The sequence below is a fragment of the Cavia porcellus genome, unplaced genomic scaffold, assembly GCF_034190915.1.
Source record: "Cavia porcellus strain 051 isolate PalLab524CR breed Dunkin Hartley unplaced genomic scaffold, mCavPor4.1 scaffold_2, whole genome shotgun sequence".
Classification (NCBI taxonomy): domain Eukaryota; kingdom Metazoa; phylum Chordata; class Mammalia; order Rodentia; family Caviidae; genus Cavia; species Cavia porcellus.
In genome coordinates, this window is record NW_026947485.1 from 106,178,079 (window position 1) to 106,204,298 (window position 26,220).

At 50.0% G+C, this 26,220-nt stretch overlaps 3 protein-coding genes across 5 annotated transcripts; 1 reads left to right on the forward strand and 2 right to left on the reverse strand.

Moving 5' to 3' along the window:
• Positions 1-1,454: 1,454 nt before the first annotated feature.
• On the reverse strand, positions 1,455-10,650 carry Caly (calcyon neuron specific vesicular protein). Its single transcript, XM_003479590.4, has 6 exons — positions 10,493-10,650; positions 4,711-4,865; positions 3,558-3,671; positions 2,581-2,694; positions 2,034-2,363; positions 1,455-1,619 (listed from the first exon to the last, which is right to left on the reverse strand). The coding sequence occupies exons 2-5, from the start codon at positions 4,843-4,845 to the stop codon at positions 2,064-2,066; spliced, it is 663 nt and encodes a 220-aa protein (XP_003479638.1). The 5' UTR covers positions 4,846-4,865; positions 10,493-10,650; the 3' UTR covers positions 1,455-1,619; positions 2,034-2,063.
• A 5,243-nt stretch (positions 10,651-15,893) lies between these two features.
• Prap1 (proline rich acidic protein 1) lies at positions 15,894-19,028 on the forward strand. Its single transcript, XM_063245029.1, has 5 exons — positions 15,894-16,018; positions 16,860-16,926; positions 17,788-17,840; positions 18,466-18,578; positions 18,714-19,028. Exons 1-5 carry the CDS (start codon positions 16,011-16,013, stop codon positions 18,926-18,928), a joined length of 456 nt encoding a protein of 151 aa, XP_063101099.1. The 5' UTR covers positions 15,894-16,010; the 3' UTR covers positions 18,929-19,028.
• Positions 19,029-21,996: 2,968 nt separating this feature from the next.
• Positions 21,997-26,193, reverse strand: Fuom (fucose mutarotase). Of its 3 annotated transcripts, XM_003479588.5 has the most exons (6): positions 24,836-24,990; positions 24,236-24,304; positions 24,004-24,062; positions 23,737-23,835; positions 22,504-22,577; positions 21,997-22,248 (listed from the first exon to the last, which is right to left on the reverse strand). In XM_003479588.5, the coding sequence occupies exons 1-6, from the start codon at positions 24,918-24,920 to the stop codon at positions 22,161-22,163; spliced, it is 474 nt and encodes a 157-aa protein (XP_003479636.2). In that variant the 5' UTR covers positions 24,921-24,990; the 3' UTR covers positions 21,997-22,160. The 3 variants fall into 3 exon arrangements, with proteins under 3 accessions (XP_003479636.2, XP_012999111.2, XP_063101097.1); XM_013143657.3 differs by lacking the exon at positions 24,236-24,304 and having other exon boundaries at positions 24,836-24,991; XM_063245027.1 differs by lacking the exon at positions 21,997-22,248 and having other exon boundaries at positions 22,500-22,577; positions 24,836-26,193.
• Positions 26,194-26,220: the final 27 nt, after the last annotated feature.

Genomic DNA, 26,220 nt, shown 5'->3' on the forward strand with positions numbered 1-26,220 from the left:
ACATGTGAAATAATAATATAATAACACTAATGTGGAAAAAAGAACTAACCCAAGTGATCTTTGAGCTTGTACTTACACTGTGTGCCCTCAGATTAAACACACACACACACACACACACACACACACACACACACACACACACCTCTAAGCAAATACCTAAGTCTAATGTCTTGGCTTATTTTTTTGGATACTAATTCCAACATATTCTGGGATTGAGCAGGTAAATATAGGGAAGCTAACAGCAACTGGTTCCTCCTTGTTGGAGAAGGGAGTTCTAACTGGGAAGAGAAGAAACAAATCCTGAGGTTCTGTATTGGATTGAAAGTATCACATGAACTCATGGAGATTGCACGTGTGTGTGCGCACCTGTGTGCACACAGAAATGAGAAAACATGGTGTGTGTGTGTGTACATTTCTCCCAGCTGCATCCACTGAGTGACTGGAAGGAAGGTGGACACCAGGTACTGAATGGGTCCCGACACTGTGGAGGTGGTCCTGCATTTCCATCCAAATCTTCCAGTCCACCTGAGATAGAGGGAGCTCTCCCAGAGATTTGGACCAGGTGTGGGGTCCCAGCCCTCAAAGCTCAGCACCTTTCATACTCTAGGCAGGACACCCATATAACACTGCCCCCCCCCCCCGCTCAGAGCTGCTTCCTCTGTCCCCTGAGCAACTCAGGTTCTGTCACAGTCCTAACTCCCCAAACTAGAGCTTACCTCCCACTAGGACATAGGAAGGAAAAGAACAGAGAACAGGTGCCAAGATGAGTGGAGTAGCAGAGGGGCACAGGTCCAGCACACCCAGGTGGCAAGCAGAACTAGGGTCGCAAGGATAGAATATGGTGCCACAGTTGGGGTAAGTTTCCCTGGTAGCTTCCTGGAGCTGATGTAGATAGCCCACCCCTGTCTAGCCCCAGAAACCCAGACCTCCATGGGGTGAGAGGGGCTTTCAGCTTGCTGAATGGGCCCTAGGGCTCCACCCCTACTCAGGTACCTCATTCATTCATTCATTAGGTCCTTCAGGCCTGTGAGGGACTTGTCTGGAGGCAAGAACTGAGAGTAAGTACTGCCCAGGACCAGGCACCCACAATGGGAGCCTGATGCTCCTGCAGAATGAGAGAGCCATGGGAACCATGCTTACCACCAGGCAGCCGGTGGGGCATGCAATGGCTGGCTAGTAGTCGGGGACAGCCCAAGATCCTGGGTTCCCTGGGGTGGACATGAACTCCTTCCACTGTATCCAACCAGGGCAACTGGACCATGACAAGGCCCTGTCCATGTAAGGAAGTTCCCTCAGGTTCAGGTGCACAGGACTCTGGGATCCTTCACATCCATGCAGATTCCTGCTCCCAAGCTTCAGGAGCAGGGTCCATCAAGGCCCTCGGGGCCTGTGGGTAAGCAGAAAAACAGGCCAGCAAAGTGGACGAGGACGCACAGGAGAAATGAAGACCCAGGTAGATGTCAGTTTTTACTTACATAAAAGCGATAAAGCTAGAGGCCCACGGAGGGCAGAGGCCCACCGAGGGCAGAGGCTTCAGCATGGTGTCTGGGGAAAGGGGCACAAACACAAGGTAGGAGAGCATCAGGCGACTGGCTGGTCACAGGAGCTAGCAGGGGACGCTGCAAGACAGAGGTGTGGAGGCTGAGAGCTGGAGGGGCAGGTCCAGGCGTCTACACCCCTTCCCTGCCACCCCCACTCCTTAAACTGGGCAGGATGAGGAGCTGGAAGGCCTGCCACTCGTCCTGGCCCTATCTGCTTATTCCACCCCTGAATCCTCCATCTCAAACCTGCCAGGTCCCAGACACCACTTCTCCCCTCCCCTGACCTGAATTGCTCTGCCCTTGAGGCCCAGCCCCAGCCCTAGCCCCAACCCTGTTTCCCTACACGTGCTCAGAGGTGGGGGGGTGTCGAAAGACAAGTGCTTATGTAATGCTCTACTCAACGTCCCGCTTAGGGCAAGGCAAGGAGAGGAACCCCGGTTCAGAAAAGGCAGGAGGGAGGCCGAAAAGCAGTGCAGTGTTAGGCACACCTACCCTGGGTCCCCAGCACGGCGTCAGTCGTGGTCACTGAGGTGCGGGTGGTGGAGCGCTGGCCGTGGCCTTCTGCTCCTCTTCTTTCTCGCTCTTCGCGGAGGGCTTTCCGGGTTGCTCCGTGGCTGCCACTGTCGCTGCAGCCCCCGCCTGGGTGGGTCCCTTGTGCGCTTCCTTGGCAGCACGGTAGCTGTCCCCCCAGGCCGCAGGCATCTCGGTGCCATGCTTGCGGCTCAGGGGGTAGGCCCCAATGGCGGCCAGGATGCTGCGGTGACGCTCAGGGTCCATCTCGGTGTAATACATCTCCAGGGTCAGCGGCGTGCAGATCTTGTGCTGTAGAAGTGGGGTCAGGTCAGTGGGCCCATAGGACCAGAAAGGGAATGGGGGACCTTAATTTCCGTCTGATAAAGGCCAGGGCTTCACGACAGAACCCCAGGTGATTCTTTGTGAAGGAGAGGGGCTCCCAGCAAGAGCATGCTTGGGAGGATTGTGGGAGAGTCAGGGTGATCTCTACTATCCCCTGCCCAGGACACAGGCCTCACTCCCTTACCCGAAGCAGGAATCCATCCGGGCAAGAGAACTGGTCGTACCAGATGGCCTTGTACATGATGAGCACACAGCCCAGGAGTGCCATGGCGAAGGCAATCATCCTGGCTGTGGGCAGCTGAGGGAGGGGAAAGAGAATTCACTCATTGATGTGGGCCCCAAGTCCCCAAGTTCTGGTGCCTCTTAGAGGACAGCCCCAGGAGCAAGGGTCCAGAAACCACACCACAGGACCAAAACTTTGCTAGGCCCCTCTTCTGGGATTCTAAAAGCATCTGCTATCAGAATCTTCGATCCAGCAGGTGCTTGTAGGAATTTGTTCTGCCCAGATGACACCTGCAAAGGCTGGTGGCTAGCCTAGTGCAGGATTCCAGATACTGGAGCCATCTACTGGGCTCCTGGTGAGGTACTCATTAGTACCATCCTGGATAGATACATGGGAAGTGCAGCAGGGCTCCAGTGCCTCTCTGGTGGCATTGTCATAGAAGAATGCAAGGGCTTAATGGAAAGAGGGTAGATGCTACTTCTGAAATATGAGAAGCTTTAGGAAATAGGCCACTAAAAATTACTAAAGCCATAAGTTTGAGAGATTAAAATATACAAGATTAAAAGATGAGAGAAGATATCTTACAGGTATGCTACAGAAAATATCTTACAGGTATGCTACTAATGCCTACATTAGTTAGCCTGCAAGTCGATAAAGAACAGATAGTGACTCACTGAGGAAACAGGTATTTTCTAGGGAAAGAAAGGAAGGACAGGGTCACAGGAGCTTGGAACTCTGCCAGCAACTGGGAGGATGACTGGCAGGGCTGGCAGCTGAAGATCAGCCAATGCTGGAAGGGGGCCTTGGAATGGGATAATGCCTACCCAGCTTTCCTCTCTGAGGAGACTCAAAGGGACTCCACCTGGCCTGAGCATGTGCTTCCCCTGCACCTTCTCCTCCTGCTCTGACTCCCCACAGGGATGGGTGGGTATAGTTACCCTTCGACCTTCCTCTGGGTGGTTGCAGTTCAGCTTCTGCCCCTCCAGGTCTGAGAATTTCTTTGACTGGTCCGGGGATGACAGCTGATATTCAGTCTGTGTCTTGATGACCACCTAAAGAAAGAGATGGGTATGGTCTCTTTGAGCAGCTGACAAGGATCTAGGAGAGCCCTGAACTAAGGGGGTTGGAAGCCAGTGTGTTCAGCATGGTATGTGTGGATGCTGACTGTCTGTCAGAACTGTCTTGATGGCCAGCACAGCTCTGGTAGCTACAAGAAGAAGCCAAAAGAGGTGAGCCATATGGATCTGCCAGGAGCCCTGACACTCTGGGGCCTATGATGGAGCCTCTTTTCTGCCAACTGCCTTTTACTCTGAGGAGTTGGCTTTCCCTGCAATCAACTTCTCTCTTGGTGGCTCCGCAGCTTGGCTTCTTCTTCCAGGAAGTCTATTTCCACTTCTTTGCTGGCTCTGAGAGTCTTGTGGTCCTAATGTAGGAGGTGTATATAGAGACAGTTCTAAGCTCTGAGCTCTGTGTACTCCCAAGGGACAAAACCCAGTGGATCGCAGCCAACCCCAGTGGGTGCTTAACAGTACCCACTATTGTGCTAGAAATAGCTGAAGTCGACTCAGATCTCCAGAGCGCTGTCCTGGCCCCCAGGAGTGGCAGGCCTGGTAATGCCATGGGCACAGATCATCCCCCTCACCTCCAGCTAGGACAACTACCAGTGTCCTTTAGGCCCAGAGCTTCTGGGAGGGCAGACTGGGCTACCCTTAAGTCAGGTTCTTTGCTTCTCACTTATTTTTGCAGGAAGCCTGCCCTCCATCAGTTACTTGCCCAAATCCTCCATCTCTGCGCCATGGTTATCAGGGAAAGGGTGGAAACTCTGGTTTTCTAATCCCCTCTGGATTGTATCAGGGGGTGGGGGCTCAAATTTTCAGGTCAACTTCCCCTGTTTCATATGGGAAAGGAAGGTCTGGATACAAAGGAACTGAGCAGGAGGTTAGCCGTGCCTATGGTCCACTGGGGTTTCCGCCCAACCTGGTCTTTACTCCATGGTGCCTTGGAGGAGGAAAATGTTATATGAGCCTCACTCACACTCCTTGTTTCTAGGCAATAGGGACAAAGCCCCTCATGCTTGCCTAGGTTGCTTACTTGGTCAGGAAATGGAGGCTGCAGCTGGCTGACATCCAGGGGGCTGATCAGAGGAACGCTGTCCATGGAAGATCCATCTTGGTCGCCGGGGTCTTTGCCCGGCTTCCCGGAGAAGCTGCAGCCCAGCTTCACCATGGTGGATGGTGGCCCTCCTCCTGGTCCAGAGACAGAGACAGGGTCACTTCCCACTGGCCCTATGGACATTCATGTCAGCTGGCACCAGAGGGACAGAACTCTAGGCTGGCCCCAGTGACCATCATACTAGAGCCAGGACCAGACAGACTGTGGGCAGTCAGGCCAACCTCAGGTCAAACAGGAATAATACAGGAAAAGACTTGTATTCCTTTGCTGACCCTCTGAGCTCTGTAACAGTACAGATGGCATCACTGGCCAGATCCCAAACTGGAGAGTCTACTACCAGCCCGTCTACTCTGGAGGATGTTCCAGAGGTAGCTATTCCACTCAAAGGAAAAGATTTGGGGAGCAGTGAGACAATTTAGATTGCTAGACTTAGCAAATAAAAATGCAGAAGGTTTAGTTAAATTTAAATTTGTGTTAAATAATGAGTACTTTTAAACTATAAGCATGTCCCATGTAATATGCAAGAAAAGACATATCTATATCAAAATGTCATTTATCAACTTAGTTGGAAATTAAATATAACTGGATGTCTAGTATTTCAGTTGATATCCCTGCTGGAGATGCAGGAATTTAAGAACAGCTACTTAAAGAGGGTGTTTGCAAGCAAATCCATGCACTAATTGTAGAACCTAATCCTAATGGTAAATAAAGACCAGACATTTTGGAGAGCTGGAATCTCATGACAAGCTCTGTGTTTCAGGATGAGACCCATGGGACTCATAAGAGGGTCCCCCTAACACTGGGCAAGCCAAAGATACATGCTTTCACCCCAAGGTGACCTTTTGGAAAAAAGGAATGCAGCAGATGACCTCCAAGTTGATGATAGACAAAGTAGGCAAGTAAAATACACTCAATTATGAGAAAAAAGAAAGGCCCCATGTCTGCTAAAAAGTTGAGCCTGTGATTAAAATCTCACAAAGAACTCCAAGTCCAGAGAGTATCACTGCTGATCTTCCGGTCAGTTAAGAATGAACAATACAACCATACAAAATGTTCCCAGAGAAGAGAGTAAGGAAATTCTTGCTGACTCTGAAGGCCTATATAACCTTGACTTCAGCCTGGCAAGGACAATGAGAAGAAAAATGGCAGACATCAGAACAAAAATGCCAAATGAAATTTGAGGAAGCCAACTTGAGCAAGATATATATTAAAAAATACTAACATGAGAAGTTGGTTATATTTGATCTTGAGAATTGTTGTAATGTTTGGAAAGCAGTATCTTCACCATATTAAAAATAATGAAAAAAATCATCTGATCAGTTTCAGTTGGAGCAGAAAAGTTATCTGTTAAGATTTGATGTTCAGGTATTATTTTAAAATCCTGTTAGCACATTAAAGCCAGCAAGAAAGCTCTTTAATCTTATAACAGTTAACCTGCAAAACCCTGCAACAAAGCATATTGAATGTAAATCTTTTTTGAGATTAGGAAGCAGACAAACATGTCCTTGACCAAGTCAATTCTATGAAACTGCGTGCTGCAGGTCTCCGGCCATGCAGCTGTTCAGGGCAAAGAAATGAGACCTGAGGCCTGCACAAATTAAGTAATATGATCATTATTCATGTTTTATGTGCGGAAAATCCAAAAAACACTACAAATAAATAATAAGGATTGAAAGTGAGTCCACTGAGGTCGTTGGTTACATTTCTATATGTTAGTGGCAAAAAAAAAAAGACTTTAAAAAGATTCCAGTTAAACTGGGCATGGTGGTGCATACTTGTAATCCCTGCACTTGAGAGGCTGAAGCAGGAGTATCATTCCTAGTTCCAGACCAGCCTATGCAACATAGTGAATTCAAGACCTCCTGAACAAGACTGTCTCAACCAAATAAGCAAACAAAACAACACAAAAAAGAAAGATTCTAGTTAAATAGTATCAAAAATGGCAAGTGCTCCAGAGTAGGTATAGCCAGAGATGGGAAGCATCTCTGTATACAAAGCCATAAAATGTTTTCTACTGGAGTTACAGGGCAGTTAAATAACTGAGTCCCCTAAGCAATGGAGAAGGGTATGATCATGGGTGATTGTAGGTTTTAGAGAGCTCCATGTTTAGTAGACCTCCCAAATCTCTGTAGAATTTGTATGTCTCATACAAGATCCCAACAGGCTTTTGTTTTTAATGAACTTAGCAAGTTCATTTGTGTGGAGGGCGGAGCAAGAAACATGCAGACATCTTGATGAAAATCAAGGGAGGTTTCTGTCGAGGGTCTGTTTTGTACATAGCAGAAGAAGCCAAGTGTTGTTAAGGCAGGGCAGACAGACTATGTGATGCACTCTACACACATGGACCCTGTTTTACAACAGAGATAGCCCTGAGCACCTTGTGATAAACCAGTATCCACCTGGAAACAGTGAAGCTGATCCCTACCTCACACTGTACACAGAGAGCTACTCTAGGTGCTAATACATGGGAAAATCAAAACAACTAAGCATCTCAGAGATAACATAGTAGAAGATTTTCTTGGTCTCAGGAGACAAAGATATTTTCAACAGGAGATAAAAGCATTACTCATAAAAAGAAACACTGATAAAATACGTTAAAATTAAAAACTTGTGTTTATTGAAACATAACCTTCAATGGATGTGGTGTCACATGCCTGTAATCTTAGCAGTCTTGGAGGTTGAGGTATGAGAATTAAGAGTTCAAGACCAGCCTGGGCAATAAGTGTTTCAAAATAAAAAAATAAAAATGGGGTATGGTTATAACTCAGTGTGAAGGCTCTGGGTTTGATCTCCAGTGCCACAAAACATAATCAAAAAACCAGGTCTTTAAAGAGTAGACAAAACTGGAAGATATTTGCAACACATGTAACAAAGGGCTTGCTGTGGGTTGAATGATGTCAAACAAACACCAAAGAAACCCCAGCCAAGTCCTAACCTGTGGTACTTGTAAAAGTGACTTTACTTGTAAATAAGATGTCTATAGGTGTAACCAATTTAACATGTCATACTGGATTAGGGTGGGTCTTATCTGGTGACCGTGTCCTTATTTATAGGAAGATTTGGATGTATGGAGAATGCCTTGTGCAGAGGGATGCAGAGACTGGAGTGATGCAGCTGCCGTCCAAGGGATGCCCAGGGCCTCCAGCAGCGGGAAGGATCAGGGAGAGACCCTTCTCTGGGGGTTTTGGAGGGCAGAACAGCTCTGCTAACATCTTGACTTTTGATTTCTTGGTTCCAGAATTGTAAAAGAGTAAGTTTATTTTGTTACAATCCACCCAGCTGTCGACATTTGTGACACAGCCTTCACAAAGCCCGGTGTCCTTTAGATCCGCAGGGGTCCACTGTTTCTTATTTTGCAACGGCCAGGCCCCTCAAGCATGTCTATACCTGCAGAACAGTCAGCAGTGTCATGGTGTCCTACCCAGAGACAGAGAGACAGCATATCCTCCCAGATGCACAGGATAGTAGTGTGCAAAAGGAGCGGTGAGGGCTCGGGAGAGGAGCAGGCCATTCAGAGGAGGTAAAGAAGTAGCTCTATCGGGCTCCTAACCTCAGCCAGGCTCCCCTGGGTAGGGGGTCCCTTCCTTTGAAGCGTGTTTCCCTAAAGTAACACAGTGCCCGACCCTGTGCTTCCAGAAGAGGTCAGGCAGCGCCCCCTACACGCCGCAGCTGGGAGATTCTTCTACAGGTGGGTCAGGGAGGGCGCTGGGATGCTGGCGGGCAACCTGCGGCTAACGGAATGAAAATTCCTTGTGAGTCAGCCTTGGCCCAGATCACGCGATTCTCTGGACACAGGATGTAGAAGTCGCTACGTGGGACAGAAATGAAAAATAGCTATCGAAAATAAACATAAACTGCCTAGGGATCGCTCGGAGGCTATTGGGCAGGCAAGGGTAGATGAGGGTCGAATGACCATGGGAGATGGTGCAATGGTAGGGGGTGGCATGGAGGAGCGGTGTCTGGGGCCTTCACACAGCACTCCCGAGGCACCCATCTGGTTTACAGTGGGGCTCAGCTCTTAAGCCATCCAGGACTCCCATTCAGGCCGTGAAGAGGTCTTTGCTCTGATCCCTACTTCAGGTACTCTGGGAGCCAAGAGAGCAAGTGCTCGCCTGATGTTCGTTGAAAGAGGGCCATTTTAGGTCATCGCGGGTTCCCTTGGCAACAGAGGCCGGACCTCAAGCCAGGGCTTAGAGGTGGAAACTGGTGAAGAAGGACTCTAGATCTCCTTCATCTGCTTCCACCTTCCGGTGCTGGGAAGGATCTGTGCGCAATCGCAATCGCTCGCCCTCCCCTGCTCACATCAGAACGTTTCTTTCAGTCAGTGTCACAGGACCCGATGGGAAGGCAGGCTGGACTCCTTCACGCAGCTCTGTAAAATTGGGAATGGGGCGTCCCAACCCCTTCTAATTGGCCCTCTCCCTCCGCCCTGTTCTCTAATCTGGTCTCCTGCGCAGTCTGCTCAGCACCCTCCCCCCCGCCCCGCCCGCGTGCACTGCTGTTGCTGCATCTGTGCGTCTCAGGATGCACAGTAGGCTGATAGACAGATGGGTGGGGGTGGGGACCCTTGGTTGAAAGCCTACGGAAGCGGGGCTAGAGGTCACGTCATAGACTCGCTTTCATGCGCATCACCCACCACCCTGTGATGCTGCGTCACGCGGGGAAGCGAGCACCGCAGGGCGCCGGCTGGTGCAGGCCAGGCGGGAGTGAGTGTCGCAACAGCGGAGGGCCTGCGCCCGCCCCCGCACTTTCCCTGCAAACCACCCCTCCCCTTCTTGGGCTCTCACCCCTTGCCTTACAGCTGGTGGTCATTTGATTCCGGGTGCAAAGTCTGGTGAGTTGCGCGGCCTGAGCAAACCGGGATCAGGCACAGGTGCTGGTGGCTTCCCACATACCAGCCACCTGTGGCCTCGCATCCACACTTTGGCAGGTGGTTCTGGAAGCATACCGCCTCCTACTTCCTATCTCCTGCCTGCCACAAGGCCAAGTCCCTACCCCGTGCAGGTAGCGGAGCTTCAGTGCTCTGGTCCAACGCTAGTTCTGTTGCTTCCCCTTCTCCTCATTCCTCTACCCTTCTCCCCCCTTCTCCACACCCCCTTCTCCACACGTAGGTACTGACCAAGAGTTGGACCTGGCGCCCCCTGCCCACCTTGGGGGCGCACAGCTCCCACTGGCTGTCTCAGCCCTGCAGGGGTGGAGCCAGTTCACAGGGAGAGGGTTGAGGTCACTGTGGGCCAGGTGGGTTGATGTCTGGCAGTTTTACCCACTTCCACTGACCGGCATTGCCCAGGACAAGGCACAGGGCACCATACCTGGCTTTTCCTGAACGTCCAGGCTGCGATTGGCCCACAGGGCCTCCAGGCACCCCATGAGGGAACCACCTCCATTCCTCCCCCAGTGTCCAGCTTACTCCCGCCCCCACCCCAGTCCTGAGAGGACCATCCCCCCACCTCCAGTCAGCAAAGCCAGCCAGGCCCTGGGCAGAGACCCCAAGGGAAGAGGGAGGCTGTGCCTGGCTTCCCTGGCGGCAACCAAATCCCCAGAAGTGTTCTTGCATACATTAGCACCCTCCGCACTCTACACAGGCACTCGCACGCACACCGCACATCGAACTGCTCACATCCCTTCTTGCACACTCCTCCTGCACACACTCGGGCCCTTTCGCCCCCACTCCACAAGGAGAAATGTGGAAATGGCTCACTGGCGGTTCCAACGGCAGCTGCTGCAGGACTCGGTTGCGGGAGGACGGATGCGGATGTGTATGCGGAGGATGCAGTTCCAGACGCTTCGCAGCCGGGGCGGGGCGGGCGAGGGGCTGGAGCGGCGAGACCGAGGCTGTAGTTGCCATGGAGACTCCTGCTGGAGGTGGAACCACAGCAGTCAGGCCACCCTCCCACATCAGACCTGTCCCTGCCCCCCCCACATGCATCTGACACTCACACTCACACACCTCACACTCACATGCCAGATACACCTCACACATATCTCATGTGCCTTACGTACTTCACATACACCTTATACGCACTTGTCACATATCACACTCAAACTTCATACACTGACTCACCTCAGACACTCACACTTCTCCCACACATTCGCACCGCCTCGCCACACAGAGCAGACCCTAGCTGAGCATTTGCTGCTCCACCTGGGAATCCTGGGTCTCCAGCAGACTTGGTGGAGTGCTGAGACTGCCCCTCCCCAGCCCCTGGCTTGACACTCATTTGGGACAGCAGGAGTCAGGCACAACTAGATTTGGCCCTCACTCACCCAGAGAATGGTCTCCTTGCATCAGCATCTGAACCCCTGAGCTGTGTGAGCTTCCCTGGGCTTCCCTTATCTTTCCAAGTCACTCTGGTAACTGATATCTGCAGAATGCAGACAGCATCCAGCAGGAGTTTGGTGGACTGTGTGTCCTACTCCAAATGATGTGCCAGTGGCAGATGTGACCCTTGGGTCTCAGGTTCCTAGTTGTTGATGGATCAGCACATACCTGTTGCATGTATGTATCATGTTGCATCCATCAGTGGGCACCTGGATTGTTCCCTGTCATGTACCAGTTACGATGATTAGCGTTCCTTTCAATTCTTTGATACATATGTACTTTCATTTCTCTTGGGTAGATGCCAAAGAAGGGAACTGCTAACTCACATGGTACATTGATGTTTAGATTTGTACGAAAATGTCACAGTGTTTTTTTTTTTTTTTACAGTGGTTGTGGCATTCTACATTCTTGCCTGTCGTGTATGAGGGATTTAGTTTCTCCACATTCTCATCAACATTTGTTATCACCTCTTTTACTATAGTCATCCACATTAGCCTGCTTGGATTGGGCTGCCATAACCAAATTACCACAGATGGGTGGCTTAAATATAAATTTATTTTATCCCTGTTCTGAAGGCCAAAGTCCCAGATACAGGTGTCAGCAGGTTTGGTTTTTTCTTCCTCCTTAATTTGTAGACAGCATGTCTTCCTTGTGTCTTGATAAAGTATTCTTTCTATGTGTCTATGTCCTAGTGTACTCTTCTAAGGACAGCAGTCCTATTTGATTAGGCCCTCATTTTAATTCAATTGCCCTTTTTAAAGCCCTGTCACTTGCTGGGCATGGTGGCACATGCCTGCAAACCCAGTACTTAAAAGGCTGAGGCAGGAGAATCACTGAGTTTGAGGCCAGCCTGGGCTACATAATGAGTTCAAAACCAGTTTGGAATACATACCAAGACCCTGTCTCTAGATAAATAAACAAATAAATAAATAGCATGTCTCCAAATAAAGACACATTTCTAGGGTTAGAATTTCAAATTCTAATTACAGGACTTTAGGGGAGACAATTTGGCCCATGTAACCACCCAAGAAGGTGTGTAGTGGAGCTTTATAGTGGTTGACATCTGTATTACTCTAACAAGTAAAGATGTGGAGCACTTTGCCATGGGTATCCCTTGGTATACAGTATTTTCACTGGTGAATTGGTTCAGATGTTCTGAAAACTTTTCAAGCAGGTGGTCTTCTTAAATTGCAAGAATTATTAATATATCCTATACCCAGGTTTTTTTGTTTTAAAATAACTGGTGGACAAAGATTATATACATTAAAGGTGTATGTGAGACTTTGATATAAGTACCTATTGTGTAATGATCACCACAATCTAATTAACTGACATACCTTTTACCACCCATGTTGCACAATTGATCCCCAGAATTTGTGCATCTTATCACTTGCAGTTTGTACCCTGGGGCAGCAGTCCATCTCTTCACTCTACGGCCCTGCTCAACAGTTACCTTTACACTTTCTACTTCTGAATTCCATGTTTTTAGATTTTGCAAATAAGTGAGTTCATACAGCATTTATCTCCTGTGTCTGAGTTACAGTATTTTACTTAGCATCATGTCCTCAAGACTTATCCATTCATCCACTGAACCTCCTGACCTGTGCTGAATGAATAGTGAAAGTGGGCTTCCTTGTTCTGTCCCAATATGAGGAAGGAGCTGTTGGTCTCCTCCTCTAACTACGGTTCTCATAGAATTCTTTTTTTTTTTTTTTTTTTATCAGTACCAGGGATTGAACTCACAACTGTGTGCTTGCAAGGCAGGCACTTATGCCGCTGAGCTAAATCCCCAGCCCTGTCATAGAATTCTTGAAGATGCCTTTTTACCGGGTTTAGGAAGTTCCCTTTTATTTTTATCCCTCATTCGTTATGGTGCTGGGATTGAACTCAGGGCCTATCCCTAATTTGTGAAAAGGATTTTTTTTAACCATAAATGGGTATTGAATTTTGTCGGATGACTTTTTGTGTGTCTGTTACAATAATGAGCTTGGCTGCCCTTCATTCACAGCATAGCAGCACAATTAATTGGTAATTAGTTATTTATTAGTTTTTTGAGACTGTGTAGTTAGGCTGGCCACGAAAGCACTGATGTTACCCAGGCTGGCCTCAAACTTGCAGTGATTCCCCTGCCCTCAGCCTCTCAAGTGCTGTGATGATAGGCATGAGCCACCATACCCCACAATTATTAAAATATTAGAACAAATTTGTCTGCGTTCAGGAGGAATACTGGTCTGTAAAGCTTTATCTAGTTTTGGTATCCAGGCAGGCCTGGTTTCATGGAGTGTCTTTGTTTCCTCTGTGGATGATGTGAAGGGCTGCTTCACATGTTGTCTGCTGGCACCGCTGTTTCTAATAAGTTAGTCATTAACTGATGTTATATGGTTGTATCATTTCTCTCTTGCCCTTTTAAAAATTTTCTCTTCTCTTTGGATTTCAACAGTTTGGATTCTCATTGGTTCTTTGTTTTGTTTTGTTTTTAGGAGACAGGGTCCTCCTACATTGCCCAGGCTAGCCTTGAACTCTTGGGCTCAAAGGATCTTTCTGCTTCAGCCTCCCAAGTAGCTTGGATGTCAGATACATAACACCGACTTAGTTCTTTTAATTAATTATTTATTGGGGTCACTTAACTCATTTCATCACACTCTTTTTTTTGTAATCTTATTTTTAGTGGGTTTTTTGTTTGTTTGTTTGTTTGTTTGTATTTTTGATACAGGGGTCTCACTATGCAGTTCAGGCTTCAAACTAACTTATGTAGCCTAGGCTGGTCTCAGATTCCCAGTGATCCCCCTGCCCCAGCTTTCTGAGTGCTCAGATTACAGGTGTGCACCACCATGCCTCACTCTCCTTTAAATGTAGTTTCCATTAACTTTGTTTTTGTCTGCTACATCTAACATCTGAGTCCACTCCGAAGTAGTTTCTATTATGTGCTCCTTTCCCTGAATGTTTCTGATTTTTCCTAGAATGCTTTTCCTGATTTTTTGACTGTCTTGCACTTTGAGATTGAAGACATGTCATAATTGGCTCATCAATTACAGCAAATGCATCACTAGTGCAAGATGTGACAAGGGGGAAACTGGGTGAGAGGTAAAGGGCTCATGGGAATTTTGTGCCTTCTGCTCAATTTTACACTTAAACTTGCTCAAAAGCACAATCTGCTAATTTTAAAAATACTAAATGTTTTTGATATATACTGCAGCCATTTTGAATCCTGATCTTTCACTCTGAGAAGGGTTTTCGCTTTTGCTTGTTGGTTTATTAATTTTCCTGAATCACGTCCGTGGGCTGCTTCCCTCCTGTCACGTGGCACTGCTGTCTTTCTCCTAGTGCAGTACAATTTATTTGTTTTTGTTCAGCCCAGCTCCCAGGATCCTTTGTGTCTGCTTTGGGCAGAGGCATACTTATCTCAGTCTGTGGGCTCTGTTTGGGGCTGGTCCTATGAACAGGCTGGTGTGTGACTCTGGGCACATTGGTTTTTAGATGGTATTAACACCTTCCTTTCAGGACTTCTATGCTTTCTCTTCAGGGGTCCACAGGCTTGCTATGGCCAGAGGGATGGGGAGCACAGGCTGGGAATGAGGGAAAGGGTGGGGAGAGAAGAGGAGGGAGTGCAGTGAACAGGGAGGGACAGGAAGAGCTGGAATAAAAGGGGTGGGTGGAGAGAAGGGATGAGAATGAGGAGCTGAGAGAGGGGCAGGAGGAGGTTGGAGAAGGCAAGAGGAAGAATGGAGGAGAGTGGGGAGGGATGGGGAGAATGAGGTCATCTGAGAAAGGGGCATAGGGGACTGCATGGTAGAAAACGTGGTAGTGGAGGTCAAGAAAGCATGGTGGGGCTAGGGAGGACAGGGGGTGCCAGGCAAGGTTGGAATTATGAGTAGAGTTTGTGTCTCTCTGTCAGCTCAGATGTGTGGGGTGCACCAAGGCCTCCGTGGTTTCACAAATCCTGGTCTCCCCAAAGCTCTTGTTGGCTTGCTATCATTGCTATCTGTTGTCCCAGCTTCCAGAGCCACTGATATATGCTGCTCCCCCCATGTGGGCACTGTGCCCACCCATCTGGATCTGCAGGTTGGGTGCAAGTGATACAGGCACACTTCCTTCCATTCTAGTATAATCACTTGGAACAATCACTTTCAATTGCTCCTATGCCATGGATCAAGGTCCACAGCCTGGAATTATCTTTCATGATCTTTACCCCATCCTGTTGGAATCCCATTTCAGTCAGAGGAGCCTGGCAGGGTAGTGCCTCAGCCCCCATGGCAGCAGCTGCCCAAGGGCTGGTCCTCTTGAGGGGCTACAGAAGGCCACTGGAGAGCAGAGTGAGATGGCTCCTCAGGCTTCACAATTCCAGTCAACCACAGTGTGTAAGGTGGCATCAGTCCAGTCTGGGGTTGGTGGCTTCTGCCAATGTCCCATCTCCAAGATCTTGCTCATGTGGGATTCTTCAGCTGGTGTGGCCTGAGGGGAGGACAGGAGTAGGTGTGAGAGTGGGTGATTCTGTTGGGAGATAAGGGTCTCATGGTCGTGTGTGTGTGTGTGTGTGTGTGTGTGTGTGTGTGTGTGTGTAAAATTCAATGCTGAAGTGCTCAGTGAGTGAATGGGTCTTGTTGAGACAGGCAGGTAGAGTGGATGGCCAGTAACCTCTTCAGATGGGGCAGTAGGTACCTCAGGGGCAGCTCAGGTGTCTGGGCCCAGGACCCAGACTGGAGTAGGGCTGAGAAGCCATGAGCCCAGCCACTAGAGCTGCAGGATTGTTGACTACTGACCTCTGAACAGACACACCCATGTGGGGGCAATAAAACCATAAGCAGACGGATGGGGAGGAACTGGGCCAGGCACATAACCCCTGGATCTTCGACTACAGCACTCCAGAGCACCTGGATACTGAGAAGGGGACCCAACCATGAGAAGGTGATATCAGAGACCCTGAACCCCTAACCACCAAAATGTGGCAGCTTGCCACTGGCCAGGGTGTGATCAGGAGCACCTTGGCTGCAGGTACAGGAGCCCTGGCTCAGAGACTGTCTCTGGAGGCTCACGACCCCAGGCCTGGTTCTCGGGAAAGTCTGGGAGGGAGGGCCCTCTGTTTACAGACTACTGTGTCAGACCATGTTTAGCGGCGGGCCCTGGAACACTCTTCCAGGTGGACAGGGATGGGTGCAACCTTCCTCACTTCTCTGAGGTTCTCTAACACTTTTCTGTCTGCATTCTATGTGTGAGCTCCAGTGGCCCTCAGGTATGCACTAGAGTGCCTTACTGTGGGACCCCCTGGGAGAAGCAGGAGATACCAAGCTGTGATGGTCAAAGATTCAGAGTGAGAATCAAAAATAAGTGGTACGTGGGAGCCAGCAAGGGTTGAGGTGTCCTAAGGGAAGGTACTATGAACCTCTGCGACTCAGCCAACTCCCATGTAATATAAGCACCTATGCAAAGTCCATTTACATGTGTCTGTGTGGCCTCTCGAGTCCTCAGCATTGCCACTGGCTGCTTCAGGGGGTCTCCTCAGGTTGTAGGGTGCAGTAAATGGGGAGTGAAGTGGTCCCAGGCTGACACATGGGAGCAGGCTGGTGGCTGAATGTCTCATCTGTCTGTTTTTCTATGAAATGAAGTCTTTTTCTATGAAATGAAGCATTATAAACTGACTAGAGCCCCTCCAGCTGCTCATCCAGGTCCTGTCAGGATAGAGTTGAGAGGGGTGCTCATGGGCAGGGCAGCCCCTTTCCAGACTCACACCCCTTCCTTGGTCTCCCAGGCTTTTCCTGATTACCTGTCTGGTGGCTGCGCTGCTGCAGGAAGCTGGTGCAATCCCAGCACCCCAGGTATGTAGGTCCCTCTGTCTGGCCCCCACCCATGGCTGTCACTCTATGCTCCAGCCAGCAGGGAATACTGAGAAGTAGTCTCAGTGCCCATCACCAGCTACCTCAAGCTGCCTAGGAGAGTGGAGGCAGAGCACAGACATGATTGGGAATGCAAAGTGGCTGGTTGCTGAGGTATGGCCTTAAGATGGGGTCTTTCCACTAGGGTCTCCAAGGCCTCATGACATCCTATTTTACCCAGGTGGGATGCATGGGCATTGATGGCACCTAGGAAGACCCCGTGTGGGCAGGGAATTCAGATGTGCTGGTTAATGGCAGCCTGGGCTGGGACTGTGCATGGTTCCTGCCCTGGGTGAAAGCTGCTAAGCCTGCACAGCTGAGAGCAAACAAGAAGAGGGAGATCCCATCACAGCCTCTTTACAGTGCCTGGAGCTGGAGACTCCTCAGGGAGCCCAGTTTGCTGTGCTCTTCTCACTTTACTTTGGCCCACAGGGTGCTGGACTCACAAGGACTGACCCTGTCTCTAGATTACCAGCCAGGGAGGTGGGGTGCAGGGATTGCCTTTACACAAAGCAGGCAGTACTCAGAGGACTGGGGGTAGTGTAGGGGCTTGGATCCAGAAAGCAATGTTCTAATGCCTGTCTGAATAAGCTGGCCTTCCCCAGGACTGGTAAGGAATCAAAGTGGGTAGGTCATTTGGGGATAGATTAATGGCACAACTCTCCTTGCCTGCAATCTTCATTATCCCTGGAGGTCACCTTCAGGCTAGACTCTCCCTGTAGTCTCACTTGGGCCTTGCAGCAGGTATCGTTTGACCGTGGACCTATGATTGGCAAAGGCCACACCTGTGACTCACTCTTCCAGGTGCCTAACAAGACCAAAGGCAAGCATTGGATCTCTGAGCAGGACACAGAGAAGTAAGTGCCCCAGGTGCTCCCTTAACGTTCTCCCTCAAAACTTGGCCTATTCTTTACGGTCCCTTCTTGGATGTAGGTACACTGGGTAGACAAAGAATAATACTGTCCCGCTGCTTCAAGGAGAAGGCCATGCTTGGGCCTCACAGTGATCCATTAGCAGCAAGTTCCAGGCTCAGAAGATAGATGCATGGGGGTTCTGGGCCACGTTCCCTATCAGCTCCTCTGCAATGCCTGGAAAGACTCAGTGTTAGACCAGGATGGTTTCTGACCACCCTCATTCTGGTGTTTTGTTTTGTTTTTGAGACAAGGTCTTGTTGTATAATTCACAGTGGCTTTGAATTCACAATGTAGCCCAGCTGGCCTTGAACTCACAGTGATCCTCCAGCCTCAACCTCTTGAGTACTGGAATTATAGGCATGCAGCACTATGCCTAGCCATCCTTCACTCTGGGAGGCTCTGATCTTTCCACCTCCCACCTTTAGTGGCTCAAGGGTTCAGCAGGGAGGTCTAAGTAGCTGCTTATCTAAAGCTCCTGGGCCAGTTGATAGGCAGTGGGCTGAAGTGACTTCACAAGGCCCGGGGGGGTGGTGACTACCTCTCTGCACCTGCTCTGAACCTGACCTAGGTATGTGGGAAGGACCTGGGGCAATCACACCTTTCAGCATCTGGAGAAGGATGACCAGCTGGTGGATCTGCTCCATGTGCCAAAGTCAAAGCCTGCATTCATCAAGAAGCCAGGTCAGGGTAGGATCAAGGCCACAGCAGGAGGAGTCTGTCCCATTGGGTTCAGTTGGAGGATGATCCAGTTTGAACTGGGTGAAAGGGAGAGTCTCATAAGGGAAACTGAGGCTATGGTTCCATCTGCCTTCTCAGGCAACAGTGCCAGGGTGGAGACTGAGGACATGCTGAGTCGTTTTCGGAGACCCCAGCAGGGTCCTGAGCCTGACCTTGACAGTCTGTATCATCCTGCATCTGAGGAGATTCAGGTCAAGGAAGAGCCCCTTTTGAGGGCAATGCTGTCTCGCCAGGTGCTTCGGGGGCCGGAGAAGGATCTAGACCACATCTACCACCCTACGGGGGAGTCCTAGGGGGCCTGAACACCCTCACACCCCTCCCCTGAGTTCCAGGCTGTTGGGACTACCAACCCTTTCCAGCTAGAAAAATAAACAGCTGCAAGCAGAAAGGAAAGCCATCTAGTTCTTTAAGACCAAAAACCCTGGAGCCCAACCTGCTGTCTAGGAGGAGGGAGCTGTCATCTGCCCCATATGTGGCACACAAGGCCCAGCTGACCCTCAACTCCTCAACATTTGGCTCCCACAGGGCCATCTCTTTCCACATAGAGATGAGTAAAGGATGTGGCAGCAGTCAGAGGCAGACACCAAAGGCAGCACCAAGATCAGCTTCAGCAGAGAAATGGAACTTGCCCTGGGTTCTTTGGGGGAAGGAGAGAAGGAACCTGGGAAAAAAGAGGACTAGGGAGGAGGGAGCCTAAGATAATTGGCATTCAAGTGGATAGGTGTTCTGGTGGACAGGCACGTAGGCATATAGGTGTGTATCTATACATGCTTAGATGGACAGGAACAGGCACACAGGCTCTAATGAGGGGGCCAGACAGAGGCCCAGTACACAAACACTTTATCCTGATTTTGTGGGCAGTCATCCAGCAGTCTGGGATATGGTCCTCCTACATGGCCTCCCTCAGCAGACCCAGTGCCTGAACACAGGCACAGGCCACCTGATTTATCTAACACACTATGTACCTAGAGGGGTACCTGGCAACCATGCCCAGCAATGAGGTAGAAGTACCCAGGGCCAAACTCTCTGGCTTGAATCACACAAGTTCACCAGCTCCCATGGCCAAGACAGCACCTGAGAGAGGCTGCTGATGCTTGATCCTGATGGCATGCAGCTGCTGTGTGTTTATCCAGGTGACCCTGCATCCCTACAACTCACTGTGTCCCCCAGGATATCCCTACTCTCCCAAGGACACAAATGGCTCATGTACAGGTACCCCTACCTCCAAACCCTACAAAGCAGGAGCCAGGTTCACACCTTATTGATGAGTCCATCTCCCATTATGGATGAGCTCACCAAGGCCAGAACAGTGACCTTCAAGTTCCTCCCCTGATAAGGGCAGAGCAGGTCCAGCTTCACTTCAGTGTGCCTCGCTTGTCATCCCGATAAGAACTGGAGCAGGGGGTGGGCAGCTCACAATCAAGAGCAGAGGACCGTGATCAGAGGCTACAGAATCCTGTCCAGGTGGCAGGAGGCCCTGAGTTCCTAGGGCACATAAAGCTCAAAGCTCTCCCTTCCCAAGTCACATTATAATTGGTCAGAAATGGCCAGGTGGCCACTACCAAAGCAGCTCACACAGAGGTAGTCAGCAACTAGCGTTCACTGCCCCTGAGAAAATTAGAACTAGGCTGGAGATTTAGGCTGCCCATGTTAACCCACCCTCCCTAGGTTCCAGGCAGCCAGAAGACTTGTAGATTTGAGGCTTTGAGTCTGGCATCTGCTAGGTTCAAAGATGGGCATTGGCCAAGGTAGAGTTTGTAGCACACCTCTCTAAACTTGTCTAAGCCAGTCCTATGAGCATTTCATCCACCTCCTGAAGAGCGGAATGTGTCCAGGAGAGTCATTGGGAACCTTGGACTCAGGAGACTGCTACCACATGCTCACAACTGTCCACTGAGACAGGGAAATGCACAAACTAACTCAGCCTTGCAACCCGAGACCTGGAGACAACAGCTCAAGCGGAAGTCTCTCAATCAAAAACAGGCCTGGCTTCTCTTCATGCCCCTCATGGAAGTAGGGAGGGTTCTGCAGGCAATGGCCTTCAAATTTCCTCCTTGCTTAAATTTTCATTGCAGTCTCTCATGCGCACATGCCTCTCATATCGGTTGGGTAACCAGCCATTTGGGCAGTGGTGACTGAATGCATCACTTTACTTTCTGGCTGTTGCTAGGCAACAGTGCCTAGCAACTGGTGTACAGGAGCCATGACAAGGGAACAGACAGGATGGTCACCAAGGTCTCTGGCCAGGCTTAGGCATGGTCCCTTCCCCACACTTGGCCCCCAATCTCTGCCCAGTAGGCTTTCCTGCCCCACTACTTCTTCTAATCCTGGAGTGCAGGCCTGAGTGCCTGTGATCTACCCCCCTAGGCCCTAAAAGGATCCCCAGAAAAACCAGCTCCCACTGTCTATCTTCCCCATCTTCTTCCTGCATCCATATGGCTGAAGGAGGTGGTGGATGGAGGGAGAGGGCCTAGGGCAGTAATGGCGAATCTCTTAGAGACCAGGTGCCCAAACTGCAATCTCAAACCCACTTTCAAAGTCTCAACACTGCAATTAATTAAACCTGAATACAGAGCTTTTAGTTAGGAAAAAACAACTATGTCCAATGCTTGGCTGCTGGAATGACTTGGCTATCATGCCAACAGAGAGGGCTCTGTGTGTCCGCTCTGGCATGCATGCCATAGATTTGCCACAAGTAGCCTAGGGGGAGGACCACTCTTCTGGACAATGCAAGGGTAAATCATCACTAACCCTCTATGAACCAACCCCCTTCAGGCCACCACTGTATCTTGCTGCCTCTCTCTCAGCACTGACTGCTACATGATTGCATGTCCTTTACTTCCCAGGACAACCATGGTTTCACATAGAAAGCAGGCAGGTTCCATCTGGTTTTATCTCCAGGCACAAAGCAGGTAGCTGCTTGGGCATATGGAGTGGGTGTGCCACTTACTGAACATAGGCCCAGCCCATACCCTGGCCTCTCTAGGCCTATACCAGAGTTCCTGACACCATCCTCCCTGGCACCAGATGTATGCTCCTCCATTCCTGCAATTTTTCCAGCTCTCACTGGTATTCTCCTACTTGAGGTAGAGGGAGTAGCCCTGATCAGGCATCACCTTGTGTCTGATTCTGAAAGTGCACATTCTCCTTGAGCTGCCAGGCAGCCACTGTGCCCCACTCTGGCTTCCTTGCTGTGCATTCTGCTCAGCCCCAGGCCTCATTTCCCACAAGGATTTCCCACCTGAACATTTCCCACTTGAACATTTCCCACCTGGGGTGAGTGGTGGTCATTCTCTGAGGAGCCAGTAGCCTCCCTGACAAACCTGGCCAAACAAACCTGGAAGGGAGAACAGACTCTAGATTGAAGATTTATTGTTTTTTATTGTGTTTTTTCATCATTTGAAAAATCAGGGGATCACAGTCTCAGTTGGCAAGGTCCCTCAAAACCCACTTGCCCCTTGAGACCTGCATGAGGCCCAGGTCTTGGTGCTGGGTAGGCCTGTGGCACTGTCCATTCCTTTCCCCTCAGAGTAGTCTGCACCAGGGCTCGAACTGGGAGCCAAGGGCAATTGTCCCCTTTCTGAGGATGATGCTTCCATAGAGTTCTGGCTCCCTGAAGAAGAAGCAGAGCAGAGGGCCATGGTGATCTCTTGGGAACACAACAGATTCCACTTGCTTCCATCCCACCTGCAAGACAGAGATCTAGAGAACAGCTACCTTGGGCAAAGCAAACAGGGACCCTGTCTGCTCAGATTCCTTCTCCTCACTGAGCCTCAAGGAGACAGAAACTTGGGCAGAGAGAGTGAGAAAGAGGCCTTTCCAAAGGTTTGAAATGGGAGCATGCCTGAGCCAGCAGACTGGCACTCACCCGGTTGCAACAACAGCAAAAGCCTTTTTGGCTCGTTCATAAAACTGAAATCTCTCTATCTTTGCCAGGGTGCTCTAGAAGACAAAATGGAATGGTTGGAAGGACTCTGCCCAGAGACTTTCCTAGGCCAGCTCTGAGTCACTGAGGATGCAAAGGCACCAGGCTCTCTGGGCTCCACTCCTCTGGTTCTCTTAGTGTGGGGCTCCTGAGGGCCATCAGCCTATAACTCCAAGGACTGCGCAGTGCAGACTGGAGTCTCTCAAATCCCATCTGCAGTCTGTGCTGGACAGGGTGCTATGCTTGGTGTCTCCTGGCCTGGAACTACTTAGCCAACTTGCCAAATGCCCAGTTCTTCTGCCCCGTCATGCCAACTTGAGAAGTTTAAAGTTTGACTAAGAGACTCAGCAGGCAGTCAGTGTTCTTTGTAAATATCTTCAGTCTGTGCAAAGAGGAGGGCACAGAAGTGGTGTGAGTACTACAAGCGCCCTAGTGGGGGGTAGCCTACTTATGATAGAAGGGAAAAGAGGCTTGTTCCCCTCCTTTTGTTCTGGCTGCTTTTCCTGACTGCTACCTTGAAGTATTACCCTCATGCTATGTGAATTTGCCTAGGAACCATATGATTATGGATCGAAACCTCCACAAACAGCTAAACAAATCTTTCTTCCTTCATTTTGGATGTCGGGTATTTTGTCCCAGCAACAAGAGAAACGTAACCAAGACATCCTCCAAACTGGCCCAATGGGTTCCCTGGCCAGAATGGGGGTTCCTGATCTGTTCCCTTCAGGTAGGTCCTCCCCAAGACTTAAGAATGAGTGAAGGAGTTCCCCAGGAGAATTAACAAATTTCCTACCAGACAAGAGTGAGAGCTGTATGACACCCAGACCATAGCCAGGATGGAGTGGGAGAGAGGAAGACCTGGAACCCAAGGGAGGTCAGAAGAGGTGGCCAGGCAGCCCTTGCCACTTGGCTCCATGGGGACAGACCGACCCTTAGGCAGACAGGCCAAGATCCTAGGAGGTAAGTGGGGAGCTTAGAGGTTTAGGGGAATCAGCCATATAGCCTAGGAATATCTCTTCTCTCTCTGCTAATGAGGACGGCTGGTGATCCTGGGTGCTCACATAGCTAGGGGTGAAGGTCATCTGAGGACAGCTTGGGACACTCCTCATATTTCACACTTCCTGAGCCTCTAGAAGACAGTGTTCGCCCCTCCTATAGTCAGGGCTGCAGGCTCACCGTGTAGCCAGCCTGGAGCAGGAGGAACTCATAGTCTTCCCACACTGTAGTCCGCAGGCCCCTTTCCTGGTCGCTAGGCACCAGCTTCATGACTACAGCCTAGGGTACAGGAGTGAGTTTTACAGCCCTGAGCACCTCCAGCACTCCCCTGGCTAGGGTCCTCCAGTAGGGTCATGTGCCCCCCCACCACACCCCTGCCCAAGACAGATGGCCTGATGAAGTCTGGCAAAGGGCAACTGAGACACAGAGCAGCAGAGTGGCCCTCACCGGACTGTCCAAGGGTAGCAGCTTCAACAGAGCTTCCAGGAGCTTCGGGATGCCCAGGCCTGGTGGAGGAACAGGGCTGGGCTCAGACTCCTTCACCCCCGCAAAAAAACCCCAACTTTCACTCTTTGGCCTCAGTGAGAATGATTTGGGCCCCAAGACCACTGACTGTGCCCACCCACAACTCCAACCACCTGCCCCCTGACCTCCATCCCCTACTGTCCACTCTCCTCACCATCTGCCCGGATCTCCACAGGCCCACAATGACAGACAGAGGAGGTGGGGAAGTTAGCATCTGCAAGAACTGAAGAGGCAGTCAGAAGGCCCTGCTGTGACCAGGAAGTTGCATACCCCACCCAGGGCTCAATCAGTCCACCCTCCCTCCAGGATCAGTGGTTCTAGGCCATGGGCCACCTCCACAGCTTTCTTGAGCTTTGGCCAGTGGAAGAGGTAGGTGGGGAGGGTGACACCCCTACCTGAAAGGAAGGACAAAATCAGTGTCCCAGCTTCAAGGGCCCAGCCCCTACTCTAGGTCACTGACACTAGGGGTGGCCCTTGAGGGAGAGAGTAGGTCTGGGACTGGAAAAGGAATTCTGATCCATTTGCCCAGGACACCCAGGCTGGTATAGCTCCACCTGGGCCAAGGGCAGCTGCGACCTCATGACTGGAACTGCCCAGTTCCTAGTTTCCAGTTCCCAGTTCCCAGTGCCCAGTTCCCTAGGCAAGCAGGGTTGGGACTTCCTGCTCAAAAGGGCGGGGTGGCCGCAACAGTGCCCTAACCTCTTTCTGAGAACAATGCCTGGTGTCTCCCAGCCTGCACCCCTGGCTCGCTTACCGATCTCATCTCCGTGCCCCATGCGCGCCAATGCATACAGCAACTCAGGAGACAGTAGCGCTGGGACTCCTTTCAGAACAACCATGTCAGCAGTGTGAGCAGGGCGGCTGGGAACACCGCCAAGGCTAGGGTGGGTGGGACAAACGGGAGGGCGTGGCCACTGCTCAGTCAAATTATGGAGGAAGATGACCAGAGCATGAAAACAGTTAGATGGATACATTTTTCTCAGTTTTAAAGTTTCCTCTCTTGGATACTGAGACCTTGGGTGCCTTCCTTTGTTTATTCCAGTTAATTCTAAGAGTTTGACACCAGCCTGATCAACACAGTAAGATCCTGTCTTAAGTAAATAAGTGCCCATCACCACAGGAATAAATATGACACACCCACAGCATGTCATGGCTATTGAATGCAAGTAGGAAGATTACTCAGCAGTCAAAAGAAGTGAAATTTAACACACATGCTATGACATGGATGGACCCAGAGGACATTGTGTGTGTTGTAGCTTGTGCTGTGGCTATCCCATGCATCAGGTGGCTTATACACATGTATTTCTCAGTTCTTTAGTCTGGAAGTCCAAATCAAGGCAGATTCATGGCCTGCTGAGGAACCACTTCCTAGTTCATACACGATACCTTCCTGCAGCTATACGCTGGGAAAGGGAATGAAAGATATATGTGCACTAACCCCATTGTGAGGGTCCAACTCCTAACACCATCACCTAGAGGGTTAGGATTTCAACGCAGGGACAGGACGGGGCACAGACATTTATTCCATCATACTATCTAAGTGAAATAACCCAGACACAAAAGGAAAAATAAATGCTGTGATTCCATTCATCAAAGGTGTCCAGAAGAGTCATGTTAGTAGAAACAGACAGAATGGTGGGAGCCAGGGAATGCAAGTCAGTTTCTAATGAGGACAGTTTCAGTTTAGAAAGATGAAGATGGGGCAGTGATGGTGCACACAAGAACTATGATTAGACATTAGATGGTGAAGACAGTAGTGTCTATGTCATGTTATTCAGTCACAACTAAGAAGCTAGTAAAGAATAAAAAGTATGAGGTGTGGCAGCACATGCCTGTAATCCCAGCACTTGGGAGGCTGAGGCAGGAGGATTACCTCGTGTATTAGGTCAGCCTGAGCTACATAGTAAGTTCAAGGTCACCCAGGACTACACAGCCAACCAACCAAAAGTCAACCAACCAACCACAAGAAAAAAGAATAAAGGATACAACATGCTCACATGAAAGGAAAAAGAAAAAGGTGAACTCATGGGTGCAGGACTGTGTATGAGTGTGTGTGGCACCCATGCATGGAACACAGCACCACACCTAGGCATGTATGTGTGCTTGGGCACAGAAAATCTTGAAAGATTGCAAGCTTGA

Coding starts and splice junctions, on each gene's coding strand:
- Fuom (XM_063245027.1), bottom strand. CDS start 25,232: ATGACATGCTGTGGGTGTGTCATATTTATTCCTGTGGTGATGGGCACT. Junction 24,305..24,835: donor GGGGCACGGAGATGAGATCG/GTAAGCGAGCCA, acceptor CTGCCTCTTCAG/TTCTTGCAGATGCTAACTTC. Junction 24,063..24,235: donor TGTGGAGATCCGGGCAGATG/GTGAGGAGAGTG, acceptor TTCCTCCACCAG/GCCTGGGCATCCCGAAGCTC.
- Prap1 (XM_063245029.1), top strand. Junction 17,841..18,465: donor TCTGAGCAGGACACAGAGAA/GTAAGTGCCCCA, acceptor AACCTGACCTAG/GTATGTGGGAAGGACCTGGG. Junction 18,579..18,713: donor TGCATTCATCAAGAAGCCAG/GTCAGGGTAGGA, acceptor CTGCCTTCTCAG/GCAACAGTGCCAGGGTGGAG.
- Caly (XM_003479590.4), bottom strand. CDS start 4,845: ATGGTGAAGCTGGGCTGCAGCTTCTCCGGGAAGCCGGGCAAAGACCCC. Junction 3,672..4,710: donor AGCCTCCATTTCCTGACCAA/GTAAGCAACCTA, acceptor CTCTTTCTTTAG/GTGGTCATCAAGACACAGAC. Junction 2,695..3,557: donor ACCCAGAGGAAGGTCGAAGG/GTAACTATACCC, acceptor CCCCTCCCTCAG/CTGCCCACAGCCAGGATGAT.